This window comes from Propithecus coquereli, unplaced genomic scaffold (genome assembly GCF_000956105.1).
Source record: "Propithecus coquereli isolate 6110/MARCELLA unplaced genomic scaffold, Pcoq_1.0 Scaffold785, whole genome shotgun sequence".
NCBI classification, from domain to species: domain Eukaryota; kingdom Metazoa; phylum Chordata; class Mammalia; order Primates; family Indriidae; genus Propithecus; species Propithecus coquereli.
The window spans coordinates 1,516,785-1,542,738 of NW_012154007.1; the positions used below are offsets into that span (position 1 = coordinate 1,516,785).

The 25,954-nt window shown below is 49.7% G+C and overlaps 1 protein-coding gene across 4 annotated transcripts in view; it reads right to left on the bottom strand.

Moving 5' to 3' along the window:
- CRMP1 (collapsin response mediator protein 1) overlaps positions 1–25,954 on the bottom strand; it is a 66,849-nt gene that overhangs the window by 24,107 nt on the left and 16,788 nt on the right. For all 4 annotated transcript variants that reach the window (XM_012662851.1, XM_012662854.1, XM_012662853.1 and 1 more), the window contains 5 exons: positions 18,337–18,425; positions 16,895–17,079; positions 13,281–13,445; positions 3,721–3,782; positions 2,182–2,262 (listed from right to left, as the gene is read on the bottom strand). In XM_012662851.1, the coding sequence (XP_012518305.1) occupies positions 2,182–2,262; positions 3,721–3,782; positions 13,281–13,445; positions 16,895–17,079; positions 18,337–18,425 (582 nt within the window). The remainder of the gene's footprint in view (positions 1–2,181; positions 2,263–3,720; positions 3,783–13,280; positions 13,446–16,894; positions 17,080–18,336; positions 18,426–25,954) is intronic.

Consider the following 25,954-nt stretch of genomic DNA (forward strand, 5'->3'; position numbering starts at 1 on the left):
CGACATGAATGGAGGAAGTTGGGTTCCCAAAAGCTTACCGGGCAGGAAGCAGGCTGCGGAAACTACTCAGTTGGAAACACGTGCTACCTTTCATGAAAAAGGATGAACAACTCAGAGAACGGAACCAAGAGCCCGGAACGGGGAGCCAAGAACCAGGGTGATTGTTCTCAGACCTCACATCTGCCCAGCTGTGTTTCAGAGTCGCTAAGAGCCAATGATTCCTCGATGCCTTCTATTTGCCCCCGGTTGAACAGGCACGTGTGCCCCCACCCACCATCGTATGGTGTGTCGGGAGGGTGGGGGCAGGAATCCGCCCGCGTTAGTGTTGACCGAGGAGCCGCGTCCACGCCTAGGCCCCACTCAGATAATGAGGACCCAGGCTCTGAGATGATGCTGTCATGAGATGAGATTTTGGAGCCTAGTGGCGGGGCGATTATATTCCGCCTGCGAGCGGGGCATCGATCGCAGGGAAGTGAAGATATTCTGGTGGGCAGTTTCAGATGTGGCCCTGGTGACCTCACCTCCCGATATTCCTGTGTGATCCCTTCTTCCTGAGTGAGGGCTGGACTCAGCGACCTGTTATCAATGAACAGAATTCTACTACATGATGAAACCGAGGCCCTGTTTATTTTTTACTTTGAATTCTAAAGAGTTTCAATCTCACAGAGTAACTGCAAAGACACAGATAAGAAGAAGTAAAGCTGAACCTTACTAATGGTGAAGCTGCAGACCTCAAGCACTTAACCATCACGCTGCTCTTTCCCTAGGCTTCGGAACCAGCGGAAACTGGCTAACATCCCAGCTCTACTGCCCCATGTGACAGGGAGTGAGTTATTCATATCCGAGCCTCAGTTTCCCTACCTATAAAGTGGGGATAATTATATCTAACTCACGGAGTAGTTTTGAGTATCAATCTACGCAGTCCTTCACATCATGTCCGGCATTAACTGACTGTTATGGCTGCATCCAAACCTCCCCCTATATGCCTGGTCTTGACCATGTGGCCTGGAGATTAATCCCTGCCTCTGCATCAGAGACCCAGAGGCCACCAACTTCCTCCTCCTCTTCCCCGCGCGATCCATCCGCGAGTCCTGTAAATGGGGCTTCCCTCCTATCTCCCTCACCTCTCTGTTCTCTGTCTCCTCTCTTCATCTCTTATGAGAATTGCTGGAAAAGAACCTGGCTGGTCACCCTGACTTCAATCTTTCCCCCCAAATTCTCCACCCGACAGCCAGAAGGTTCAAACTGTGCTCACGTCTCATCCTGTCCAAAACATCTGCACGGCTGCAGCTATTGTGTGTCAGACATGGAACTTCACGTACACGATGCCCTAGTGTGTTTTCTGATGCTATCACAGGATACCACAGACTGGGTAATTTATACAGAAAAGAAATTTATTTCTCATGGTTCTGGGGATGGGTAAGTCCAATACAAGGGGCCGGAATCTGCGGGGGCCTCCTGCTGCTCACAGCCCGGCAGAGGCATCACACGGCAAGAGAGTAGGAGCACACCAGCTCAGGCCTCCCTTCCTCTCCTTATAAAGCCACCAATCCCATCCTGAGGGCCCCACCCTCGTGACCTCATCAAACCCCAGTGACCTCCCAAGGGTCCCACCTCCAAATACCATTAATCTAGGAATCTGGGGATAAAAGTTTTAACACAGGAACTTTTAGGGGACACAACACGTTATCCTTTAATCCTCACAACGACACTGCCAGGTAGGTGCTTTGGGATGGAGAATGACAGTCTCTGTGGGGTAGCGTTCCTTGCCCAAGGTCACAAGGCTAGGAGATGGAGGAGGCTGGGATGGAGCACCTGCTCCCATCCCGGGCTCCGTCCACTATGCCCGGCCCCAGCTCCCGAAGACAAGGCGCAACACCGGCCTCCGCGTGTGTCGCCTCTCGTCCCCCTGGGTTTGCAAAGCATTGTCATTCAGATTCTCATCTGTCCGCCACGCAAACCCTTCAAGGTGCGGAGGGTGGTTATGCTACCCCATCATACGGGTGAGGAAACAGACTCTGGAGGCAATGCGGCCTGCCAAAGGTGCGTGAGTGACTCTCACCCGGTGTGTCTGTCTCAACCCTTCACTGCCTAGTCACCTCACTAACCAGCGCCCTTCGCCCATTCCCTTTGCAACAAGCAACAGACCGAGGCGGAAGGGGAGGAAATTCGCACACTCACCTGAGCTATCAAATCTCCATTTTCGGCATGGACCAAAATCACAGCTCCCAGCCCCTTAAGGAAGGTGAAGGCTTCATAGAGCTGAGGAGAGACGGACAGGGATCGGTGTGAGACAAGAGCGTCGCAGCCCGTGCGCTTACAGAGACTGCTCTTCTGCTCACGCCGCCGTCCCCGCCGGCTCGCAGACACAGCGTGGCTGCTCTGCTCATACCGACGGAACACGCTGTCCACAAACCAGACGAGGACAGGATCATCCCTTGGCCATGACACATTCCAGATCCAAAAGCAGGGGCTGGGTAGGGGGAGGGCAGAACTGATCCACGTCGTGCCCCGGGATGTGAGCTTTCAGATGTAGACAGCAAACGGGGGGCACGTGGAGGCATGTTTGGGAACCCACACCCAAAGACTGCTTGATTCCACCCATGCCCGGGCTTTGGTGGCTAGAACGAGACAGGGGGAATCACGATTATGCCTGCACGTCACAGGCCTGCATGTCACATGCTACTTTTTTCCATGAAACTGAACCAATTTTCAGTTTTTCAAATGCCTTTTGCTGATTGCTGATGCCCTCCAGGGCACCCTGGGGCGAATTGCTTTCTATAACCCCAAGTGTTTATTTGAGAGGCAGGACATGGAGTGATTCTCCCACTGCCCACCGATTCCCTAGTAGTAACCGGTAACGGCTCACTAGCACTCGTGTGGCACCCCCTCTGTGCCAAGCCCTGCCCTAGCACTTTACTTGTATTGAATCATTCAATCCTCTGACAACCTCTGTGAGGCAAGTGCTCTATAAGCCTAAGGCACAGAGAGGTTGGGAAAGCCGCCCCTGGCTGCACAGCAAGCTGCTGGTACGGCCAGGGCTTGCAGCCACGCAGCCTGGCTCTAGCCTCCTGGCCTCTCCACCACACTAACGAGTAGGGGCAGGAGGGTGACAACAAAACAACACAGGAGACCCAGTGGTGTAAGAAGGCCAGGTGCAACTCTACACCTGGAGAACAACTTACACCATCATCTTCCTTAGCTCCTTGCACCTACCTAACAATTGTTTGAGGTTGGCAGGGCCAGAGATTTTACATCTTACAGATGAGAAAACTGAGAAAGGAGGTGACTTGCCTAACATCTTGCAGTTGGCGCAAGGGAAGGCCAGGGCTCTCCCCTGTGTCAGAGCCGATGAAATGGTTCCTAGCGCTGCCTGAGCCCCAGAGCCCGCCGCAGAGCTTTCAGGAAGTACGGGCTGCTGACGTCTGCAATGCGCTCTAAGAAGCTGCACTTTGGATGAGCTCCCCAGATGATGCTGAAGACAAGCCGGGTTGGGGAGCCACCATGCCAGGGACCCCACTGCACCCCACTCTAATAGAGAGGAACAAAAGCCCAGTAGGAGCAATGACTGACACAAGGTCACACATCAGTTCAGTGCCGGAACCAGGACTTGAACCCAGAGCACTCCCTGCCAGTTCTCACCATCTCCCCTGCCCTGTGCTGCCTCGAATGACAACATTGGCCCAGTCCTGCAGGGCAGGAGAGGAGACAGGGACCTACCTGGCTGTCGGACATTTGGTAGAGATCCTTATAGGCCATGTAGACTTGGAAGGAATTGACGCCTGTTTCAAGATAAAAAGGAAAACAGAAAAATACGCTTAAGGAAAAAGAAGCATGTCCTTCCAGTAAATCAAGGATGGCAGTGTGGAGTGGTAGCCCCAGGAGAGAAGGGGCCATCAGAATTCACAGTGGGGATACCTAACACAGTCAGGGGTGTGGGCGGGGGTCACAGGAAGCTTCTGGGGAAGGTCATAACTAAGCTGGATCTGAAGGTGTGGAGGAGGAGGAGGAAGAGGGGAGTCCCCAGGCTGAGAGGGGGCTGTCTGTGGGCATGTACGACAAGGACGACGAATGGACACAAGTTGGGCAGTTCCTAGAAAGCTGTTGGAAATGCAGGAGCTGTTCCTATCCCATTTGTTAAGAATCGTGCCACAATACACATAACATAAAATTCGCCATCACAACCAGCTGACACTGCCCAAGTCCATGGCATTTAGTACATTCACAATGTCAGGCACCCCACACCTCTCTCTAAGAACGCGTGTGCTCTTAAAGCAAGGGAGTGGCACGATCAGTCTGTCGTGGCAGGAGGCCTACCCCAGAAGCTGTGCAGAGGACGCCTGTGAACGGCAAGGAGAAACGGAGGCAGGTGGGGAGTGCTGAGGCTCCGCTCCGAGCCAAGAAAGGAGCTGCAGGGATGGAGCAAGAGAGCGGGGACTCGAAAAAGTCACATGTGGGACTTAACCACACAGCACACTGGCAGGCCAGGGGCAGTGGGGGATGGGAGGGGGCAGACTTTTCCCTAATTCACCTTCAAGTTGTTTGAGGACAGACACCACATCTCATATCTCATTTTGTCTTGCACATCTGAAACATGCGCTATGCAAGTAAGGCTTCCTAATGGAATCAGGAAATGTTTGGATATGAAAAAAAGAATTTAAAGCAGAAGTATTAAACGGGATTCAGTTTTTTTACACTAAGCAATAGTGAAGACAAGCCAAAAATCTTTGGGTTTTTTTGTAGAAAACTATGACAATAAAATTTTTTTCCCAAAAGATCAGGAAAATTTTTAAAAATCGTATTCAGAGATGAACATAAAAATATCGCTCTCTAATTTATCAAGTAGACTTACATAAAAATAATATGACAATTAATAGATATTGTATTCCTTGTAAAGATTAACTTCTTTAAAAAATACAAAAACCAAAACTCGGTTTATAGACACAGAACAAATATCGATGGGAAAACAGGTAACACCACAGTGAGAGGTAAATTCATAGCCTTAAATATTTTATTGTTTTTTAAAGGGATGGGGAAGAGTATATAAACCAAATAAGCTTCCACAACAAGCAATTTTAAAAGAACAAAATGAAAATTCACCAGGAATTAGAAGTAAATAATACAGACAGGAGTAGGAATAATGAAGTAGAAAAAAAGTGGTATAATTAATACATATACCCTAGAACTGGTTGCCAGGGAGGGATGGAGCAGGGTAAAGCTATCTCAAATTAAAAGCTACCATGAAAAGTCATGATAGATTTGACTTGTTATCAATGGAAACCTTCTGTGAGTTCATTCTTAAAAACTCAAAATAAAAAGCAAACAACCAACATCGTTAACATATCTGCAACAAATTTAACAAAGGATTTTTAAAAATCCTATTTAAAGAACATCCATCAGTGGTTACTTTGAGGAGGAGGAGGGGCTTGTGATTGTAACAGGGCCCAGGAAAGAGTCTGCAAGGGTGGTTGGCAAAATCCCATTTCTTGCCTGAGTGGGGTAATCTCATAATAATTCATAAAGCCACATATTTGGTTTGTGTGGTTTTCTGTATCTGTGTTCTACTTGATATTTAAAAGGATTAAAATAAAAACCAAGAAGCAAAAAACAACAAAGGCAAACAGTATTGTTAGACAATTTAAGAAAAAGCAAATGGCTAACTAATAAAGATAAGATTTGGTCTTATTCATAATCAAAGTAATTACAATTAAAACCTCAATATTATGCCGTATTTTAAAATCTATTGTCCAATGCTAGCGAATATGCCTCAACATGAGACTCAAATTGGCACAGTTTGCAAGCGCTTAGAAAACCAATTTAGCAATACATATCGAGAGCTGTAAATGTTTCCATACTTCTGGCCGGATAATTCTACTAGAGCCTCAGGAAATACAGTAGGCCCTGACAGTCACAGAGACCTCCAGATTCTCAAAGGCCATCATCACATGTTTTTTCCAAGGAGGGTCCATGGAACACGAGTTCTAGACGATTGTATGGAACACCAATTGGGTTGTCAGCCTATTTATTCTATAATACCCTTCAATTCTCAGAACTCGCATAACTTTTCTAGCAACTTCCCTTTTCCCCTTTCCACCCAGGAACCTTGAAAACAGCCATGCTCATACAATGTGACCCTAGACCACGGACCAGGGCTGGGCACCTGACAGATGCTAAACTGAACCAGCAGGAGGAACTGAGTCCAGTAGATGCCAAAGGACCCCTGGCTGACCTCTGAAGCACAGAGGCACACCCAGAAAGAGGGTGGCTGCTGCATTCCACCGTGAGGACCAGGGCAGTGGAGAACGCAGGCCTCAGCTAAGATAGTAGAGCTGACTCAAGGAGAAAAGCAGAGATGAGTGGGGGAACAGACTCTCTCGTGGGAGCCTGGACACACACAGCTACCACTGAAGCAAATGTGCTTCCTTTGGCTTAGCCCAGTTCTGGAGGGCTTGTGTGGTTTGCAGTCAAGCACAGGGATGTTGAGATCTACACTGGATGAAGAAAAACTGGATTCATCAACAATAAACAGGTTTCATTACTGCAGAGCTTCTCCCAAATTTGAACATGATGATGTGCATTAAGAATATTCAAGAAAAGATTAAACAAGGAGCATTTCCCAAACTTACTGGACCCAGAAGCCCTTTTTCTTAGAATATTTATCTTCTCACTGATCAAATATTGACTGAATATTTACTGTGCACAAACACTATTCCAGAAGTAGGGATACAGCTGTGAACAAGGCATAAAGGATCCTTGTCTACATTCTAGGGGGAATGGCAAGCAGTAAACAAATAAATAAGATGGCTTCACATAGAGATGGGTGCCAGGAAGAGATTTAACAGGCTGGTCAATTTTTTTAAATTCACGGAATTCTTGCAGCAATCTCCATCAGGAGGCAGAGTGCATTTCCCCACTCCTTGAATCTGGCTGGTCTTGTGACTCAGGAAGCAGATGTTACACTACACGAGTTCTAAGCCTGAACCTCAAGAGGGCTTGTAGCTTCCGCTCTCACCCCTGGGAACCGAACCGTGAAGATGCCCCCCTGGGTGCTGAGAGGATCCAGCCATCCCGGGCAGGCCCAAGGCACGAATGAGCCGGAAGTAAACAGCAGAAGTGCCCAGCTGAGCCCAGGCCAACGTGCCTACTCATAAGGTTAGGAGGAAATCACCAATTGCTGTTTTTTACTATTTGTGGTAAAATACACATAACACAAAATTTACCATCTTAACCACTTTTTACTATACAGTTCAGCATTAAGTATATTCATGTCCTTGTGCAACCATCTCCAGGACTTAACATGTTGTAAAACTGAAGCTCTGTCCCCATTAAACAACAACTCCCCAGCACCCTGCAAACTTCTGACAACCACCACGTGACTTTCTATCTCTAGAAATGCGACTGCTCTAGGTATCTCATATCAATGGAATCATTTAGTATTTGTCCTTTGTGATTGACTTATTTCACTTAGTATAATGTCCTCCATATGCAGCATGTGTAAGAATTTCCTTCTTTTTAAGGCTGAATAACATCCCATTGTATGGATATACCTCATTTTGTTTATCTATTCAACTGTCAGCAGATGCTTGGGTTGCTTCTATCCTTTAGCTACTGCAAATAATGTTGCTATGAGCATGGGTGTGCAAAGATCTCTTTGAGCCCCTGCTTTCAATTCTTCTGGGCATATACCCAGCGGTGGGATTACTGGATCGTACGGTAGTGCTAGGCTTGATTGTTGAGGCGCCTCCACACGTCTCCCACAGCAGCAGCACCATTTTACCCTCCCACCAACAGTGCACAAGGGCTCCAAGCTCTCCACATCCTTGCTAACACTTGTTATTTTCTGGTTTGTTTTTGTTGGTATGGTAATCATCCCAATGGATGTGAGATGGTATTCACTGTGGTCTTAACAGTGGCTGTTTTAAGTCACTAGATTTTTTTTGGTGGTTTTTATTTTATACAGCAAAGGCTAATTAATGTAGAAGTTGGTACCTAGAGGCTGGGTGCTGCAGTGGCCAAAGCCCACAACATGCAGCCCTGACTTCGGGATCGACTGGTGAGTAGAGGTCGGAAGAGTAGTGTGGGCACTATTAGGAAAAGTTGGAAAACAGTCAATTAACTCTTAGCAGATAGTCTAAAAGGGACTATTAATGGGTCAAATAATTAGAAAAAGTCACTTGTGAGAACTTGGAACAAAATGTACCCCGAGAACTTGGGAATCCAGCTGAGATGATTTCCGTGAACGCTGAAAATGTCAATTGCCTTCTTACAGCTCTATATGATGAGGTACAAGAAGAAAGAGATAAAAAGGAACTGAGAGATGAGAAAGGAACTGAGAAAGAGATAAAGAAGGAAGTGTTCAGTCTGCAAGCAGAATTTAGCAGACACGCAGGAGGCCCATGATTCGCCGGACTGGAAAATGAAATTGTTTCTCATCTCTGCTCGGGACTGCCTACAAAATTCTCGAAGTAAAAAATGGCCTCAGGGAAAAGATCACATCAGGGATATATCTGTAACTCTTGGCTGTGACCTCAGAAAAATCTAAGTTGGTGCCCAGTAAACTTCCTCAGCTAGACAAAAGGGCTTCTAAGAATCATAAAGGCATTGTCACACCGCACACGGACAGTCACCTAAAATACACTTGTCTCAAAAAAGACATGCTCAGTAGACTAGAATCTGATACACTGGAAACCCACAATGCTTTTAAGAAAGTTGTACCACCTTTGACTAAAAGAGATTGAGATGGCTAAAAATGAAAAGGGGGCTCTGTCTGACAGCTTCCTATGTGTACGGAAAAGTTGAGAAAGTTACTCAGTGCCAAATGTGGGCCTTTTTTTTTTTTTTTGGAAAAGAAACTATATCTCAAAGTGTCAAACCAAGAGACTGGAACCTGCACTATGCAAAGCAATGGCCTAGTGCAGGGGACTTTTTGGTAAAGGACTAGATTAGTAAATGATTTAGGTTCTGTGGGCCACATACAGTCTCGGTCACACGTTGTTCTTTGCTGTTGCTGTTTGCTTTGTTTTTTAAAGCCTTTAAGAATGTAAAAAACATTCTTAGCTCAAAGGCAATACATAAGCAGGCCACAGGCCAGACTTGGCCCACAAGCTATGTGCAGTTTGCCAACCCCTGAACTCAGGCACGACTCCCAGAGAGAAAGCCTGGGTCCTGCTGAGGGAGCAGCTCCTGCTCCCAGCGCAGGTGGACCTGCAAGCACATGCCCAGCTGGACCCCAGAACTTCTAAGGAGTCATGACGGAACATCCCACTTTTTCTCCTTTTAGATGAGTGTGTTTACTGTGGTTACCCTGTCACTGTACCACACTGTATGCTGGCTGCATGTGGGTAGCAAACATCACTTAAAACCTTTTTAGTTCACAGGTGTTTGGATCAGGAGAAGCCACACCCAAACAGCCTCATCTGTATCCCATGTTAACGCTGATAATGAGATACTGGACTTGGAGCCTTACGCTGTAATTGGATGAAATTTTTATGGTTGCAGGGAGAGGGTGAGTATTTTGCACATGGGAGGAATATAAATATTTGTGGCCAGAATGAGGCATTATAGTACATTAAAATGGTCACAAACTCTTTGAAGTTCCTCCTGGCAAGGGATGGAGTCTTTTCCCCCATCCCTTGAACCTGAGCTGGTCTTTTGACTTGCTTTGGCCAACAGGATGCAATTGAAATGATGTGCACGAGTTCCAAGCTGAAGCCTCAAGAGGCCTTTCAGCATCTATGCTCGCCCTGTTGGAACACTGCCACTATGGGAAGAAGTCCCACAGAGCTGTTGGAGGATGAAAGATCGCTCATGAGCTCCCCAGCCATCCCAGTTGAGGCCCAAATGTCACAGTGAGCCCAGGCAAGATCTGCAGAAGGCTGCTCAACTGAGCCTAGCCCAAGCTGCCAACCAACAGAATGCTGACTATTGACTATGTTATAAACCCAAGGTGTGGGTAGTTTGTTACACAGCTAATGCTAACTGATACACAGGACAATGTGATAAAGAGACAGTGAGATTTCTGGAAGAAAGATTCAGAAAGTTCATGCAAAAAGGGGAATAATACTGTTTATACCCTTTATATAATGCCCTTGCATTGCTGTTCTATGAAAAGTAACCAACGGCCCGACCCACAGGAAGCACTCAGCCAATGTGAGTTCCTTTCCTCACTACAATGTGTTTTTTCTCCTCCTTTCAACAGTTTCTAAATTAAGGTTTCTATTTTGAGACTGAAGTGCTGCTGACATCCAACAAAACCAATAATTATTATTAAGTGTTTGGGGTCTGTAGCTTAGACATCATAGGCAGAACTCCCTTATCAGTGATTTATTATAATAAATTCCATCCCGAGGGATATTCATTCTCCGCTGTCAAGTCCACACAGAGCCTCAGAACTAGCCTGTTCTAGAATAATTTCCCCTTGTGCCTTGGGATTTCTAAAATAAGCCAGGAATTGAATGGTCTAAGAACAGATTCAAGCTGTGGATGAGGGGCCGTGAGCGAGCCTCAGGGAGACCAGGAGGGTGACTTGCCCGGGTCACACAGCCAGGAGGAGGGAGATGCGGGATCTGACCCCAGGCCATCTGGCTGCTGGGGTCTTCCCACATCTTGCTGCTTCCTGTAAGGCACGTGACACTCAGGAAGTTGCCTGATTGCACATGTGTGTGTAAGAGCGAGAAAGAGAGACTGCCAGTTTTAGAAGATGGAAGCAAGTGAGAGACAGAGCCAGCAACTTGTGCTGCTGGTACGAGTCAGTAGGGCAGGCTGGTGCTCGTCCCCGAGCCAGACTGTGCCCCCACACGGAGGGCAGGAGCACCCAGCATCCACTCAGAGCTGTCTGCTCTGAGAAATACTGGCACAGCAAGCCTGGGTGTCTCCACACAGACATCCTCCCACCGCACCATTTGAAATGGCAAAGAATCGGAACGGCCCGCAGTGGGTGCAGTGATGCGTTCCCAAGACCTCCAGTTCAGGAATGAAGGATCTGTCCCCCAGGGTCTGGGACAGCTGCAGACAGATGACCCTCAGCTGTGAGCCCTGCTCAAACCGCCTTCAAGGAAGGGAGCTGCCTGGCTCATGTATGCAGGTAAACCGTCCACAGGCCTTTGCCTTGCGAGTCACTAGCCAAGGGAGGAAAACAGCTCTCTGCCCTCTTCCAGGGGATGTAATAGATATCAAGACCCCAACAATGCCACCGCCCCCCGCGAGCTGGGTGACCCTCACTGACAGTTGGCCTGGGCTCAGCTGGGCACTTCTGCTGTTTACTTCCGGCTCATTCGTGCCTTGGGCCTGCCCGGGATGGCTGGATCCTCTCAGCACCCAGGGGGGCATCTTCACGGTTCGGTTCCCAGGGGTGAGAGCGGAAGCTACAAGCCCTCTTGAGGTTCAGGCTTAGAACTCGTGTAGTGTAACATCTGCTTCCTGAGTCACAAGACCAGCCAGATTCAAGGAGTGGGGAAATGCACTCTGCCTCCTGATGGAGATTGCTGCAAGAATTCCGGCCCTCCTGTCCGCATCCACTGTTAGGCTGTTAAACCTGTATGAAGCCCAGGGAGTGATGTGGAAAACTGCTCAGGACTTAACCTTAGGTGAGAAAAGCAAGACACGAAATTGACAATAGCCTTGGATTATGACTCTGTGTGTGGTTGTGGTGTGACTCACAGTAACTGCGACGAAAGGATGATGCCTTCCCGATGTTAGACATATGAAGATCCAAATTGATCAGTGGGCAAAGAATACAATCAGACATTCACGTAAGGAAAAATATACGCAAAATGTTTAGCGTAATTAGTAATTAAAGAACTGCAATGAAAGCAACAATGGTAGAATGTCCTTAAACCACAGAATTAGCAAGGATTTCACAGAAGCAGCGACACCCAATGGAGGAAACATATAGGGCTGGAAATTCCAGCATGGGATTTGTGGGCGCACAAGTGGATGCATCTTTCAGGAAGCCGCTTTGGATAAGTGGCTTGGTCTTGAAAAACGCTAAAACTTTTGACCTCCTCATTCCATTTCTGCAAATCTAAGAAAGAAAAGTAGACATGCAAACAAACATTTATATACAAAGATGCTCATTATAACACGATTTATAATAAAACCAACAGAAAACCTAAATGCCCCTCAAAAAGAATATCATTGAGCAAATTAACAATTACATTGTGTATTATGAGCCATTAAAAAGTTACTGATGAAGAATCATGTCACTCAAAAAACGTCAAGTGAAAAAAGAAGGGTTGCAAACAACAGCTACCAGACAGACGCACAAGGGAGAAGAGCCTCCGGAGATGGGGATGGAGCCTTAATCCTTTCCACGAAGGGGAAACTGTCACTGCCGACAGAACCAGGGGAAAGACATTTTTTTCCCTTCTATTTTCTGGCTTTTCAAATATTGGGGATTATGCTACTTTTACAATGAGAAACACAGCGTATGTATTTCAAAAATTGCGAACACACCCTTGCTCTCCGTGGAGCGCCTCTGTCTAGGCTGCCCGCGCAGGAGCCCCCGCCCGTCCCTTTCTGGACTGAGCGCCCGCGCCTGCTCGCTCTGCTCTGTTGCCCTTTGCTTCCTTTGTGTCCTCTGTTCAGCTGACCCCATTCAACAGAACGCACATGGCATGGTGTTCACACTGCGCAGGGACACCTGGCGTGAACTCAGACACAGGGGAGCCAAGGTGGGAGGCAGAGACGTATAGACATGGACCCCTCCCCAACAGAGCTTGGGGCTTAACGGAAGAGCCAGACAGCCAGCGTCCCACAATGCAAGCACAATGGAAGAAGTACCCCCAAGAGTCCCAAGTAACTGGCTTTGGATATTTAAGGAACGCAGCAATTCCAACTGGGGAATGGAAGAAGGTGCTGGCTGAGCTGGGTCTTGAAGGAGAGTGGCATCTGGTGGGCAGAGGAAAAAGGGCATTCCTGGCCAGGGAACTGCATGAGCAAAGGCCCCGCAGCGTCACAGGTTTCGGGGACAGCAGCCAGGACAGCAAGTCCCCAGGACGGGTTGCAGCAGAGGAGGAAGAGTGAGGCTAGATCCGCGAGGGCCTTGCATGCCCAGCTATGGAAACGGGGCCCACTTCTGCAAGCAAGGAACACCTCCAGGGGGCTTCAAGGAGAGCACAGACTCTAGAAGGAGTGGCCCGTTCCTTCGCTGTTTACGTGGCAGTGCACAGCTCACAATCGTGCAGAGCAGGTGCGGGTAAAGGCATGTTTCGCTCCATGTGATCTTTGGATCTACCCAGGAGCCAGGGACTCCAAAGCCTCCTCCTGGGGCTGTAACTGACCTTTGTCCTGGACCAGCACCTCCAGCTCCTCCCGAACGCCATCGTACCAGCTCGTGATGTCCACGTGCAGGGAGTAGTCACAGCAGGATTTGGTGTCAGCTGCTTCATGCCACTTCTCAAAGGAGCTCAGCAGGCTGGACCCAGGCTCGGGAACAACGTGGTCAACTGGGGCAGAGAAATGCGTGTCACGATGCTTAGGACCCAAGCGTTCCAGTGGCAGCCACATCACCGCCACCGTCACCATCACCATCCTTGCTATCATCACTCCCACCATCATTGCTGTCACACTGCCATCACTGTCACCATCACCAACCGCAGCATCAGCAGTGACATTGTCACCACCAACTTTGGTCATCACCGCCATTGACAGCAGCAGCAGCACAGCTATTCATCCAATGCTCTGTGTCAGACACTGCCGAGGCTTTATGTAAATTACCCCATTTAATCCTCACAACCATCCTGTAATGTGAATATTAATATCCCCACTTTGCAGATGAAAAAACTGAGGCTCAGACAGGGTAACACACTTGTCCAAGGTCACACATCTGGTAAGTGGAGGGGAAAAGATTCCCTTAGACCTGCTGAAATCTTACCCGCTGCTCCACGCTGTCTCCCAAAGCACAGAATGTCACGATGAAAAGAACCTTAGAGATTAAACAAGTTACCTTCGACATCCATTTTTCAAATAAAATCTTAAATGTAATGTAGATCAGAAAGGGGAGCCGCCTGTCCTTTCGACCTCACTTGACCTTGCAAATCCTTGCAGCAATTTCTCTGCACACCCGCCCTTCACAGTCATGCGCCATGAAGAGCACTCTCCACTCCCTTCTCCCTCTCACTCCTCCATCTACCCACAGCGTCAGCCTTTGCTAATGTGACCCTCACTTCTCCAGGTCTGATGCAAGCATGCCATCCTCACTCTCTCGGCCTCTCATGGCACAAGGAGTCACTCTCTCCTTCCTTAAGCTCACTCCTTTGTGCATGGCCACACGGCCAGCTGGCTTTTTCTAGCTTTCTGACCTACTTCTCTGGCTGCTGCTTTTCGATGTCCCTGAGCACTCTGCGTCCTCTACTTGTCCACGAAGTGACTGAACCTTAGTGACTGACCCTCAGCCTTGGTCCTGGAACTTTTCTTTCCTTGCACCTGCTCGTTAAAAGGGCCACTTCCTCCGAGATACTCTGAACCTAGTTGTGCCCTTGACCTCTCCACTGGGATGACTGAAAGCTCCTCAAAATCAAAATGTTCAGAACCTCATGCAATAGTGTCCCCTCCCCCACCCCACCTGCAAACCTGCCCCCCAATATCACCACCTGACAGCTCCACAAGCCAGAAACCACGGGGTCGCCCCTGGCATTTCCTTTCCCTCACATACCTACCATCCAGTCCATCGCCAAGTACTGTGGATCCGTCCCCTCCATGTCCCTGGAGCTGTCCTCTCTGTCCACTCCATGGCCAAGCCACCCTCACCTCTCAGCTAAACTGTACAATCACCTCCCCACTGGTCCAGCCACATCCCATCTGGGCCATTCTACCCTGGTCTCTTCAAACCCAAACAGATCACATCACTCCCTGCTTAAACTCTTTCAGTGGCTGCCCGTCGCCCATATGAAAAAAGCAAAGTCCTCACCTTGACCGCCAAGACCCAGCACCCCCCAACCTTCCAGTATCACCTCACGAGAGTCTACCCCTCAGTCTCCGCACCCCACCTGTGGCCCTTCCTGCAGCCTCTGGAGTGTGAGGTGCATTCTCCCACCACAGGGCCTTTGCACATGCTGTTCCTGCCTCCTGGTGCCCTCCGCCCTCTTCATCCAGTTAATTCCGATTCATCCAGATCCCTGTACAAATGCTGCTTCTTCAGAGAATGCTTTCCTGAGCCCCTGCCCTGCTGTTCAAAGCACCGTGCCCCTTTGTTTCATAGCACTCGTCACACTTTGTTGTCCCGGCGGGCAGTGAGCAGGGACTCCCTGCGAGGCGGCAAGGCCCTTGAGAACAAGCATCATTCCTGCTTCTGTCCACCTGGCACAGTGCCTGGTGTAGCACGACTGTCGATCAGCACCTGCTGAATGAAGAAATGGGACAGTGGCCCATGTTAGACCCCCTGACCGTAGTCCTCATGGTCCTTTCACAGGTTCTTGGTGTTGCTGAAACACACACTGAAAATTGCCCTTCACAGGAGGGGAGGGGAGGCTACAGGGCAGGGCTCCCCGGGGCCTTGGAGAAGGAGCAAGCGGAGATCCCAGGGACCCTGGCTCCTTGCTCAGGGTGCTGTCCCCTGCCCTGTGTGGGTCTCCTGAGCCTGGAGCTTCCATCTCCACTTCTCAGAACTCTCAGATGCCACGCACTACATTAAGGAATCTCATGGATGTGTCCAAACAAGCTCAGGGCCTCCTGTCCTAAAGCCCACGTCACAGACGAGGACACTGGGGATCAGAGAGGCTGCGTGCTGGCCCGAGCAGTGGGGCTCAGGCTCACACCGTGGTGGCCGGATCCACACCCAGGTCTGCCCGGGCCCAAGCCTGGGCCCTCCCCCTTTCCCAGCCCCCAGATCCAAGGGCCAAGCCACACCCGCCTGGCTCAGGGGTCTGGGGCAGCGCGGACCCTCCAGCTCTGCCCACATGGGGCCGGCTCTTGCCCCCCGAGGGCACTTCCACAGGGACTCGCAGGAGGGGCAGAGATGGGCAGGGCTGGGCCAGCTCACAAGCTGCCCACAATTGGAGAGCCTGATAGTTAAAAGAACATTTGCAATCAACTGTTGCCTTTTTAATTAAAATCACTTACTGAAATGGAATCCAAGCAAAAGCAGCTACTCACACAAAACACAAAACCACCACCAGGCTGCATGGGGCAGCTTCCCAGACAGGCCGCTGTGGTAGAATAGTATGACATGTCCACGGTTTTTCCTTCCTGCTCCAACCTCACTAAGGTCACTGGGGCAGAGCATACTCCTGGTGGCTTTGTGCTTGGCCATGTGACTGTGGCCAGCAGCAGTGGGCAGAGGTCACAGCATGAAAGTGAGGTGAAGAGGGGAGGAGTGGCAAATTCTGGCCAGCCCCCCACACTCTGCCACTCACCAGGAGAACAGACAGCTGGGGAGTCACAGGTACCAGAACGGGAGATCCATGGCACCCCGAATCCAACCTACAGCCAGGTAGAGCCACTCCAGCCCCCAGCCCCACTCCTGCAGACCCCGGAGTGGGAAAAACAAGCGTTGCTTGAGATCCGGGGGCTGTTTGTTACGCAGCATTACCATGGTGTTACGGCAGCAACACTGACAAATACAACCACTTCTAAGCTGTGGCACCTTGGGCAAGTTACTTTACCTCTCTGAGCCTCTATCTCCCCATCTGTCATATTAATACCTATGTCACTGGTTCCAAAACTTTAGCCATCTTCACAGCACCTTGCAGCATTTTTTTTTCTTTATATACCTATAATCCACACCTTCTTTACTTAATACTTTTCTTTAAATCAATTCCATTCTAAAACTCTAAATGCACCTTTAGTCTCATCCTGAGCCAAGTGCCTGGGGTGTGCCAAGCACTTGTGGTGATGCCAGTGATGAAGAAGAGAACTCACAGCCTAGGTCCCTAGGGCCAGGGACAGCGCCACTCACTGATCATCGTGGTCCCGCCCACCAGCGCTGCCTTGGTCCCTTGGAAGAAGTCATCGGCCGCAGTCATCCCCTGGCAGGGCTTCTGCAGGTACGTGTTGACATCAATACCTCCGGGAATCACCATCCGGCCGTTGGCCTCGACGATCTTCACTCCACCGGGAACGATCAAGTTCTCTCCCATTTGTCTGCAGGCAAACAACAGAGACGACTTTGGGTTCTTAAGAGGCAGATGGAAGGGGCTCTCACCTGTGCAACTTCAGTTCCACTTGGTAAACATTTCTGAGCCAGGCCCTCACAGGTCCTGGGTAGAGAGGGAGAGCTCAGGCCAGGCCCTGCCTAGGGGAGGGGCTGGGGGACAAGCCACAGTGTGATGAGGAGGAAAGCCACGTGGGCAGAATGCAGAGAGGGTCAGGCAGCACGCAGCAGGCCGCTTCGCCCAGCCTGGTCATCTGGGAAGCCTTCCAGGGAGAGGTGGTAGCAGAGCTCAATCCAACAGAGGTGGGACCAGCACCCATCAAGTGGCCAAGTGTGGTCTGAGCAGCCTGTCACTCTAGAGTACTTCACATACTTCTGGCAACGTGGAATCACAGCCTGGTCTAATTAGAGCCTGTGACTCGGTCGCCATGCTGGGGGGGCCACAGTACTCTAATTAGGGGCCCATTCATCTCAGGCCTGGTCATGGCCCTCTGCGAGCCTACTCTAATCTGCCGCCTTGAGCCCTGTGAGCTGGGAGGTATCCCACTGTGCAAAGGAGGACGATGGGACTCAGAGAGGTGTGGTGACTTGTCCAAGGCCACACAGTGAGCCAGTGATGGGCCCAGATGCAAGCCCAGGTCTCCCCAGGTGAAACATCAGGGCTCTGCCCGCCAGCCGGCTGCCTCCTCGCTTCCCTTACACGGGAGCGCAGACGCTGGCCACACCGGGAGCGAGAAAGCAAAGGAAACAGATCTTTTCTTTAGGTGCCAAGGCTGTGTCTGGAAGCCGTACATTCCTCCTTTCTCCCCTCATCTCCTCAACCCAATTCCAGAAATTGCAGGCAGGTAGAAGAAGGAAGAGCCATGAATTGAGTTAGCTGTTCCAGGGTGGAGCCCGGGCCTTGCCCTAAGCTACCCTGTAACGCGGGGCTGGCCCTTAGCAGCACTGGCCTGCCACTTCCAGAACAATGAAACAGGGGTCCACGTCTGCACGTCCCAGCCTCGGCGTGAGCATTAAATGAGATGCTGCCTTGTGGCATGGCAGAGAACCTGGCACAGAGGGGTACCCAGTGAATGCTAGTCCCTTCCCCACTCGCAGTCTGAACTTCCCAAATCTCTGAGGCCTCTATCCCTGACACACAGGACCATGGCACAGGTGCTTTGGGGCAGGACACCGGCCTCCCCTTCCATCTAAGCCAGGCAGCCTGGGGAGACAGGTGTCTTAACAGGTCTGTTGGGTCAACCCACTTTATAAGTCCATCTTCCAAGTAGACATCGGCGTAAAAGGACTGGTCATCGTTGATGATGCGTCCCCCTTTGATGAGGAGGCGGTCACTCTGAAAAGCAAAGCAAAGGAGTCAGGATCATTGAGGAAAAGCCAAGAGAAACTTTTTTCTTTTTAACTTTTTTTTTTTTTTTTTTGAAACAGAGTCTCACTTTGTTGCCCTGGCTAGAGTGAGTGCCGTGGCGTCAGCCTAGCTCACAGCAACCTCAAACTCCTGGGCTCAAGCAATCCTTCTGCCTCAGCCTCCCGAGTAGCTGGGACTACAGGCATGCGCCACCATGCCCGGCTAATTTTTTCTCTATATATATATTTTTAGTTGTCCAGATCATTTCTTTCTATCCTTTTTGGTAGAGACGGGGTCTCACTCCTGCTCAGGCTGGTCTCGAACTCCTGACCTTGAGTGATCCACCCACCTCAGCCTCCCAGAATGCTAGGATTACAGGCATGAGCCACCGCGCCCAGCCTCTTTTTAACTTTTGATATAAAAATTCTCAAATATTTTCAAAAGTAAAGAAACAGCATTTCAAAAGCCCATTGAGACCTACCCTTCAATACACCAGCATTCTCATTTCATCTGCTACTCCCTTCCCCGAAAATCTTTGTTTTGTTTTTGCTAATATATTTTAAAACAAGTCCCAAGCATTATATCTGTCCACCCATATATGCTTCAGTACGTATCCCTGGCTGTTAAGGGCTTTTTAAATAAACATAACCATAATTCATTACCCAACTAACCAATTATCAGTCAATAATCAGACCCTACTGCATTTTACTTGATTGTCTCACAAATGCCTTTTTGTTTGTTTGTTTGTTTGTTTGTCTGAGACAGGGTCTCACTTTGTCTGCCAGGCTGGAGTGCCGTGGCGTGATCCCAACTAACAGCAGCCTCCAACTCCTGGGCTCAAGCGATTCTCCTGCCTCAGCCTCCCAAGTAGCTGGGACCACAGGCGCCACCACCACGCCTGGCTAATTTTTCTATTTTTGTAGAGACCAGGGTCTTGCTCTTGCTTGGGTTGGACAAATGTCTTTTGATGGCTGGTTGGTTTGGCTCAGGATCCACCCCAAGTCCCACAGTGCACCTGCCTCAGCCTTCTCTGCTGTCTCTGTTAACATCTGCGCCGGCCCCTCCTCCCTTTTGAACGTCATTCATTTGTTAAAGAAACTGGGTCATTTGTAGAACAGGAATTTCTCAAGGCATTATTAAATATGATAATGATTAATTTAGAGACATTTTAAAAGATAGTGAAAACCTCCCCTCCTCCAGTAGAGCTTGCAATTGACATTCGGATGTCTTCCCCACTTCCTTCTGCTTCCCTCGGTTATGATCCTGACGGACACATCCCTCCCTCGTCCACGCGCCCGTCGGCTACTAGCAATCACCTCAGCTCCAAGTCCAGGGCCAGGCCCCGAGGAGCCAGAGGGATCCAGGAACAGAGCGCGAATCGGCTCTCACGGGCCGACAGATGGAGGGACAGATGTTTAACAAGTCATGGGGGGTGGGGGGCTCAGAAGGGGAGGAGGGGTCTGCACGGGAGCCCATAAAGTAAGCACAGGTCCAGGAAGTAAGTCCAGATAAGCTGGACCAAGCAGAGTTGTGCAGTGGAGGCCAGGGGGCAAACGCAGCGAGTGCTGGGCAGAGAGAATGACATGCAAACCCAGAGAGCAGCGGATGACAGGAACCAAAAAGAACACGACCCTGTCCTTAGATAGGAGAAACCAAAAAGAACACGACCCCGTCCTTCCTGCATTTTACCATGAGCACGTCCCAACTGCTGACGTGTTCTTCACAGCTGTCATTTTCAAAGGGCTACAAAATATTCCATCTTCTGGACACATAATCAATTGTTCAATTATTCCCCCACTATTAGATATTTAAGTTATTTTCAATTCTTCACAGGGATGTATATTGCTGCAACGAACACCTTTGTGCACAAAACTTTTCCCTTACTTTGGGTGACTTGTTAAGCAAAATCCTCAGAAGCTCGACAACGGGGTCAAACAGCATAAACCTTATGTGTGGCTCTCGATGAACACAACCAAAATGCTTTCCAGAAGTGTCGCCCCATTCCACACACAAGGACACTGAGCCCGCTTGTGTGTCATCAGTATTTGATTTGAATTTCTCGACAGCTGAGAATTTCTTTCCATGTGCTCAGGTACCATCCGTGTCCTCTCCAGGCTAGAGCTGTGGTGACGCGCACAGCACAGCGTCTGCCCTCAAGCCCATCCTGGGGTTGGGAGAGGGAAGTGGACAGGAACAGGCCAGCGCAGCTGCTGCTGAAGGCGTGTCTCCTCGAGGACTCGGAGGCTGGGTGGGTGATGGACAGATGGATGGATAGACGGATGGATGGGTCGTGAGAGGTGATTCCAGGGGCTGGAGGGAGGCAGGGTGCAGCATCTATCTGATGAATAAATCCAGTAACGGTGCAGACTGGTCCGGCTGACACTGTGGGCGTGAGCCTGCCAGGGCCCTCTGAGGCAGTGTATACAGAAGGCATCTCAGAATGGCCCCTCAGACCGGGTCCCAGTGGTCCTACGGCATCTACCGTAAGAGATGGGCGTAGGGTGCTCTGCAAGCCCAGAGAAGAGTTTAGTGCAAACTAAGGAACGAGGGAACTTTCTGAGCAGAAAGAGATCACGCAGCGGGCTGCTGCTGTTCCAGCAGTGCATCTTCCTCAGAGTGAAAGCCAAGGTCGGTGGGACCCCAGTTAAAACAGAATCCCACTATTTTGGCAAGTTTCATGCTCTTACTTCCTTCAGGTCCCTGCTCAGTGTCCCTTATCTGAGAGCCCTCGCCTCGACTGTCGTGTCTGCAACACCACACACCTCCACCCACTTTATGTTTCCATAGTACTTGTCACAGTACATTTGACACACTGTATACTTGCATGTCTGTCTGAAACGTGACTTGCCGCACCAGAGTCAGAGCTTCGGTGTGTCACCTGACTTTTGGGGGCACGACTTCACAGGAGACCAATGGCACATGCACCAACGGGTCTGGTGCCACCTGGAGTTTGCCCAGCAGTTTTCTTCATTAGGCTGTTAGCCCCATGTGGGCAGGGACTTCGTCTGATTCTGCACTGCTGCATCTCCAATACCTTGGCACAGCCCGCATGCTGGGTGGATGGGTGGATGGGTGGGTGGGTGAATGGGTGATGGCTGGATGAATGGATGATGGATGGGTGGATAGATAGATGAATGACAGATGGATGGATGGAGGGAGGGAGGGACAGATGGATAGATGGATGGATAGATGGATGGACAGATGGGTGGGTGGATGGATGGGTGGGTGGAGGGATAAGTGGATGGGTAGATGGGTGGATGGATAAGTGGGTGGGTAGACGGATGGATGGGTGGGTGGGTGGATGGATGACTGGACTGATTCTTGAAAGATGAATGGGTGAGGAGGGAGAGAAAGGCATCACAGCCATGAGTCAAGCAAGAGAAGTGTGAAGCAACCCACCCTATTCTCCAGAAGGAGGGTGTCTGGAAGAAGGAGCTTCAAGCTAAGTTGCTCCCAGGCCCAACAACCTATTTTTATCCCTAAAATAGAAGCCAGACATGATTTGTGCATCCCCAGAGAGGAGACTCGCCAAGCCCTCTGGACGATATCCAAGCCCAAGGGAGAGAAGCGGCCTGGGCCCTGCACCTCCAGGAGGCACAGACAAGCTGCAGTGCAGGTTTCCTGCGGCACCAGAAAGCAGGACAGCGTGCGTCACCAGCTGCTGGCACATGGCTTCCGGAACACAGCTCCCCGCAGGCAGCTGGCTGCCTTGTCACATTTAATAGTGGGCTTTCTGGGCTTAGCCTGAAAGGCGGTATTTTAATGCACTGTGTGTCAGAAGATCGGCCCCAGCCTGCTCTGCTCTTCTAGAATCAGACGGCGGAGCTTGTGCTCAAACTCACCCCCTCCCCAACTACCACCAGACGCTGCGTACAGGCACCTCAGGGCTCCGAGCTCTCGGCGTCTCTTAAGTGCCAGCATTTTTCTGAAAAAATAAGCTCACAGTAAGGTAAGAGTTGATGTGACATTTTCATGTTCTCATGTTCTTTCTTAAAACTGGTAGTTCCTTTGCCTTTTTTTTTTCTACCAGTATAAAAATAAGTTTATTCTATCTTGTCATTGTTATTGTTTTTCTCCCTGATCCTATTAACATGGAATGCTTGAACATTTTACACATGGCATTTTCAACGCCATGTTCTTCAGAACTCTAGGTCAGAAGAATTTGGGTAGATATTGTCCCAGAAAGGGGTTCCCTAGTGCAGTGAGTTTAGAAAATTCTGGGTATACGGAAAAAATGATAGTCGTTACGACAGAACTTCTCACATCCTTTCCTCTGCTGATGAGAGCTGTGAACAGTCCAAAGGGGAAGTGAGTTTACATCTTTTCCAAACTTAGATCCCTTCATGGTGCGGAAGATCTGAGAGGATGCTTGTCCGTGAAAGGCGCCTTAGGAAACGTGCTTTGAGAGGCTTGTGTCCTTGGTGCTGTTTGCACTGAACGCTCTCACAGAACGTTAGGTCTGACCGGCCTTGGGTGGGATCAGAGACAGGTGTGGCCTCCAACTTCACACTGCTAACAAGGGCGCAGGTTAGACCCAAGGTTTCCTAGCTCCCTGTCCAGCGTTTGGGCCACCAAATCACACTTTTGCCATAGTCTAGAATCGGTGATGTCCCACAGAAGGTGGAACCTGGAAACGCCCCAGGTGCTGTGATCTGAGGACCTTGCGCTCAAGGTTCCCTTTCTCATGCATGAAATGTGGGTGTAAAAACTCACAAAACTGTACACCAAAAAAGTACATTTTACTGTATGTATAATGTTATTTAATATATATTCCTAATAACAAAACTCCCACACTTGACAAATAATACGGGCACTGTCTGCTGACTTGCACTGGATTACCGTGAGGGGTAAACAGTTGGCAGATGGGAACAATGGCATGCTCTGCATAAAAATGACTACTTATATACTTTGAAGAAAATCAAATGCCTAATGAAAAAGTCAACGAGAACCTAACAGCTGAGTCTACTAGCTAGGGTATACCAGAAACTGCCAGTTCCTTCCATGGCGACAACAGTGACCTAAAGCAAATTATGTTCAGTGTGGCTCATGTCCTTGCATCAGTATTGCGTAAGAGCAAAACATCCCGAAGTTCCAGCCCTGACCCCACTTATTATCCATGTGACTGACTTCTCTGAGCCTCAGTTTCCTCATCTATAAAATGGGGTCATTGGCTCTTCTTCCTAGGTGTGTATGTGAAGTGCTCAGCACAGGCCTGGCAGCACGGTCTGCAATCTGAACTACACGCTGTTCGTTCTCTGCCCTGTTCTGTGGCAGGAACTACACTTGATCAAGAATTGTTTAAGGAAGGGGTGGAAACAGCTAAAAGAAATAGCTCTTGTGAGGGACACTGAGTCATCGGCAGGCCTTCGCGCCCAGCGCGGGCAGGCTGTGGCAGAGGAGCACAGAGGAGGCCTTTACTCCGGCCCTTCCAAGGGGAAAATGTGTGTTCTGAGCTTGAAGAGCAAAGGAATCAGCCACACAGCAAAGGAATCAGCCACACAGCAAAAGAGAAAAGAGATTCCCCGAGAGGGAAACATGGAGGGAAAGAAGCAGAGGCCGGAAGGAGCCCGGTTTTCCCTGGGGAACCCTAAGTGGATTCCTTTGGCTGAAGTGTCACCTCGGGGTGAGGAACCAGAGAGGTCCACAGGTGCCAGGTCCCGGGGACCCCAGCGCCATGCACAGAAGGGAGTCTGGGCTCTGTCTGCATCAGGGAAGAACCCAAACCTAGGAATGCCTCGAGCTAAGACATCACACCACACCGCGCAGATGTGGAAGAAAGTGACTGATCCCCTTTGTCTTCTCCCCAGAGCTGGATTCCTCGGGAAGAGTAAGTGGTGGCCCAGTTTGCAGCACGTGTCAAAGGCTTTAGAGCTGCTCCCGTCCTCTGACCCCCAATTTAGTGCTGGGAATGTTTCCTCAGGAAAATATTCCAAACAGGCTCAAAGAATTATACACAAAGATGTGATCGAGAATTAATCACAAAGATGTGATCGAGAATTAATCACAATACTATAATCACACCACTAATGGGGTAGCATTCAACTACTAAAATATTTTCCAGGAAGTTTTAAGGACAAACAAAAGTGCGAGGTAATAAAATGTTAGGAGGAAAAGCAAACTATAAAACCCTCTATCTGGGAGTAATTCGAGGGGAAGTGGATCTTCTGGCACCTCCATGGAGACTTTGGGGTGCACCCTGTCCCCACTGCCAGTGCACACCCCCTCCCCTGCCGCACCTCACGGCCATTGTTCACGTGCCTTCCCTTGCTGAGCTGCACCTCCCTCCACGGCCGGGACAGCCCTGGGCATTTCATCTACACCCGCAGGAGCTGGCCCTACACAGGATTTAGTAAACGTCTGCTGGGCAGGAGAGGGGGCGAGCCAGGGTCAAGGGACGAGGGAGTGAGAAGAAAAGGAGGATGAGATAAAAGAATGATAAAGAGGGAAGGAAAGACGGAAAGAAAGGGGAGAAAGAAGAGAGGAGAGAAACAAACAGAAAGGGGAGAAGAGTGGCCTGACACATAATAAAGTCTCTTTTTCTGCTTTGAAAAATTCCCTAAAAACCTACCCCGACTGGCTGGAACAGAGGCTTGCTAAGTGCAAAGCCTGTGCGATGCAGGCTGTCTGAGGCCTCCTTGCGAGGGCTCCACCAAAAGCCCGTGCCAGCAGCGAGCGTGTTTCTGCCGCCAGGTGCCTGGTGCACCCGAGCGACAGCCAGGCAAGAGGAGGAGCTTCTTCCCCAAACTCACTGTTATATCCCAGCCCCACCTGGGAGGAGAGAGCTGATGTGGGCGCGACACTTTTGTTCTTTTCACGAACGTGAAATGTTAAGTTGAGCTCTGTTTACACAAATTAGCCTTTAAACCTTCATGCATTCTTACCCAGCAAAATGAATGACAACAATGATCAGCCCCAGCAAGGAGGGAGGTTCTTGAGCGCAGTGAATTGTGTGTATCACTGTCTGCTCTGGATCAAGGCATTAAACCCCCTGGGTTCTGTGCTCCCTCCCTCATGGTGGGAATAAAATCTGTCATCTCCACCTCGAAGGCGGCTGTCAGAAGGGATATAAAATTAATTAAGGCCTGGAAATCCTTAGAAGAAAATAAGAGATGCTATTCTTATCAAATCAACACTTTACCAAAAATCACTGGTTTAGCAACCTTGCCTATCAGGAAAACAGCAGAGAACCAAAGCTGTTATTACAGAGACAGAAAAAGACAGTGGCTATGTCATCGAGGAGGGAACATTTGAACTGAGTTCTGAAATGAAAGCAGAAGTTCACAAAGCTGGAAAAATGAGGAGAAGGGGAACACTCCAGAAAAATAAATAGTACACACACGGACACAGTGTTCTGGGTTCTAGGTACCATGCGTACGTGCGCAATGCAGGGGGAGTCTGTCCACGGTGCTGAAACACCACTAGGCACCGGGACAGCAAGGTTTCCCCAAACCCCAAACCCTGGGATGCTGAAGGCCCCTCGCCCTCCTACGCACCCCACTCTGCAGTTTCTCACTGCT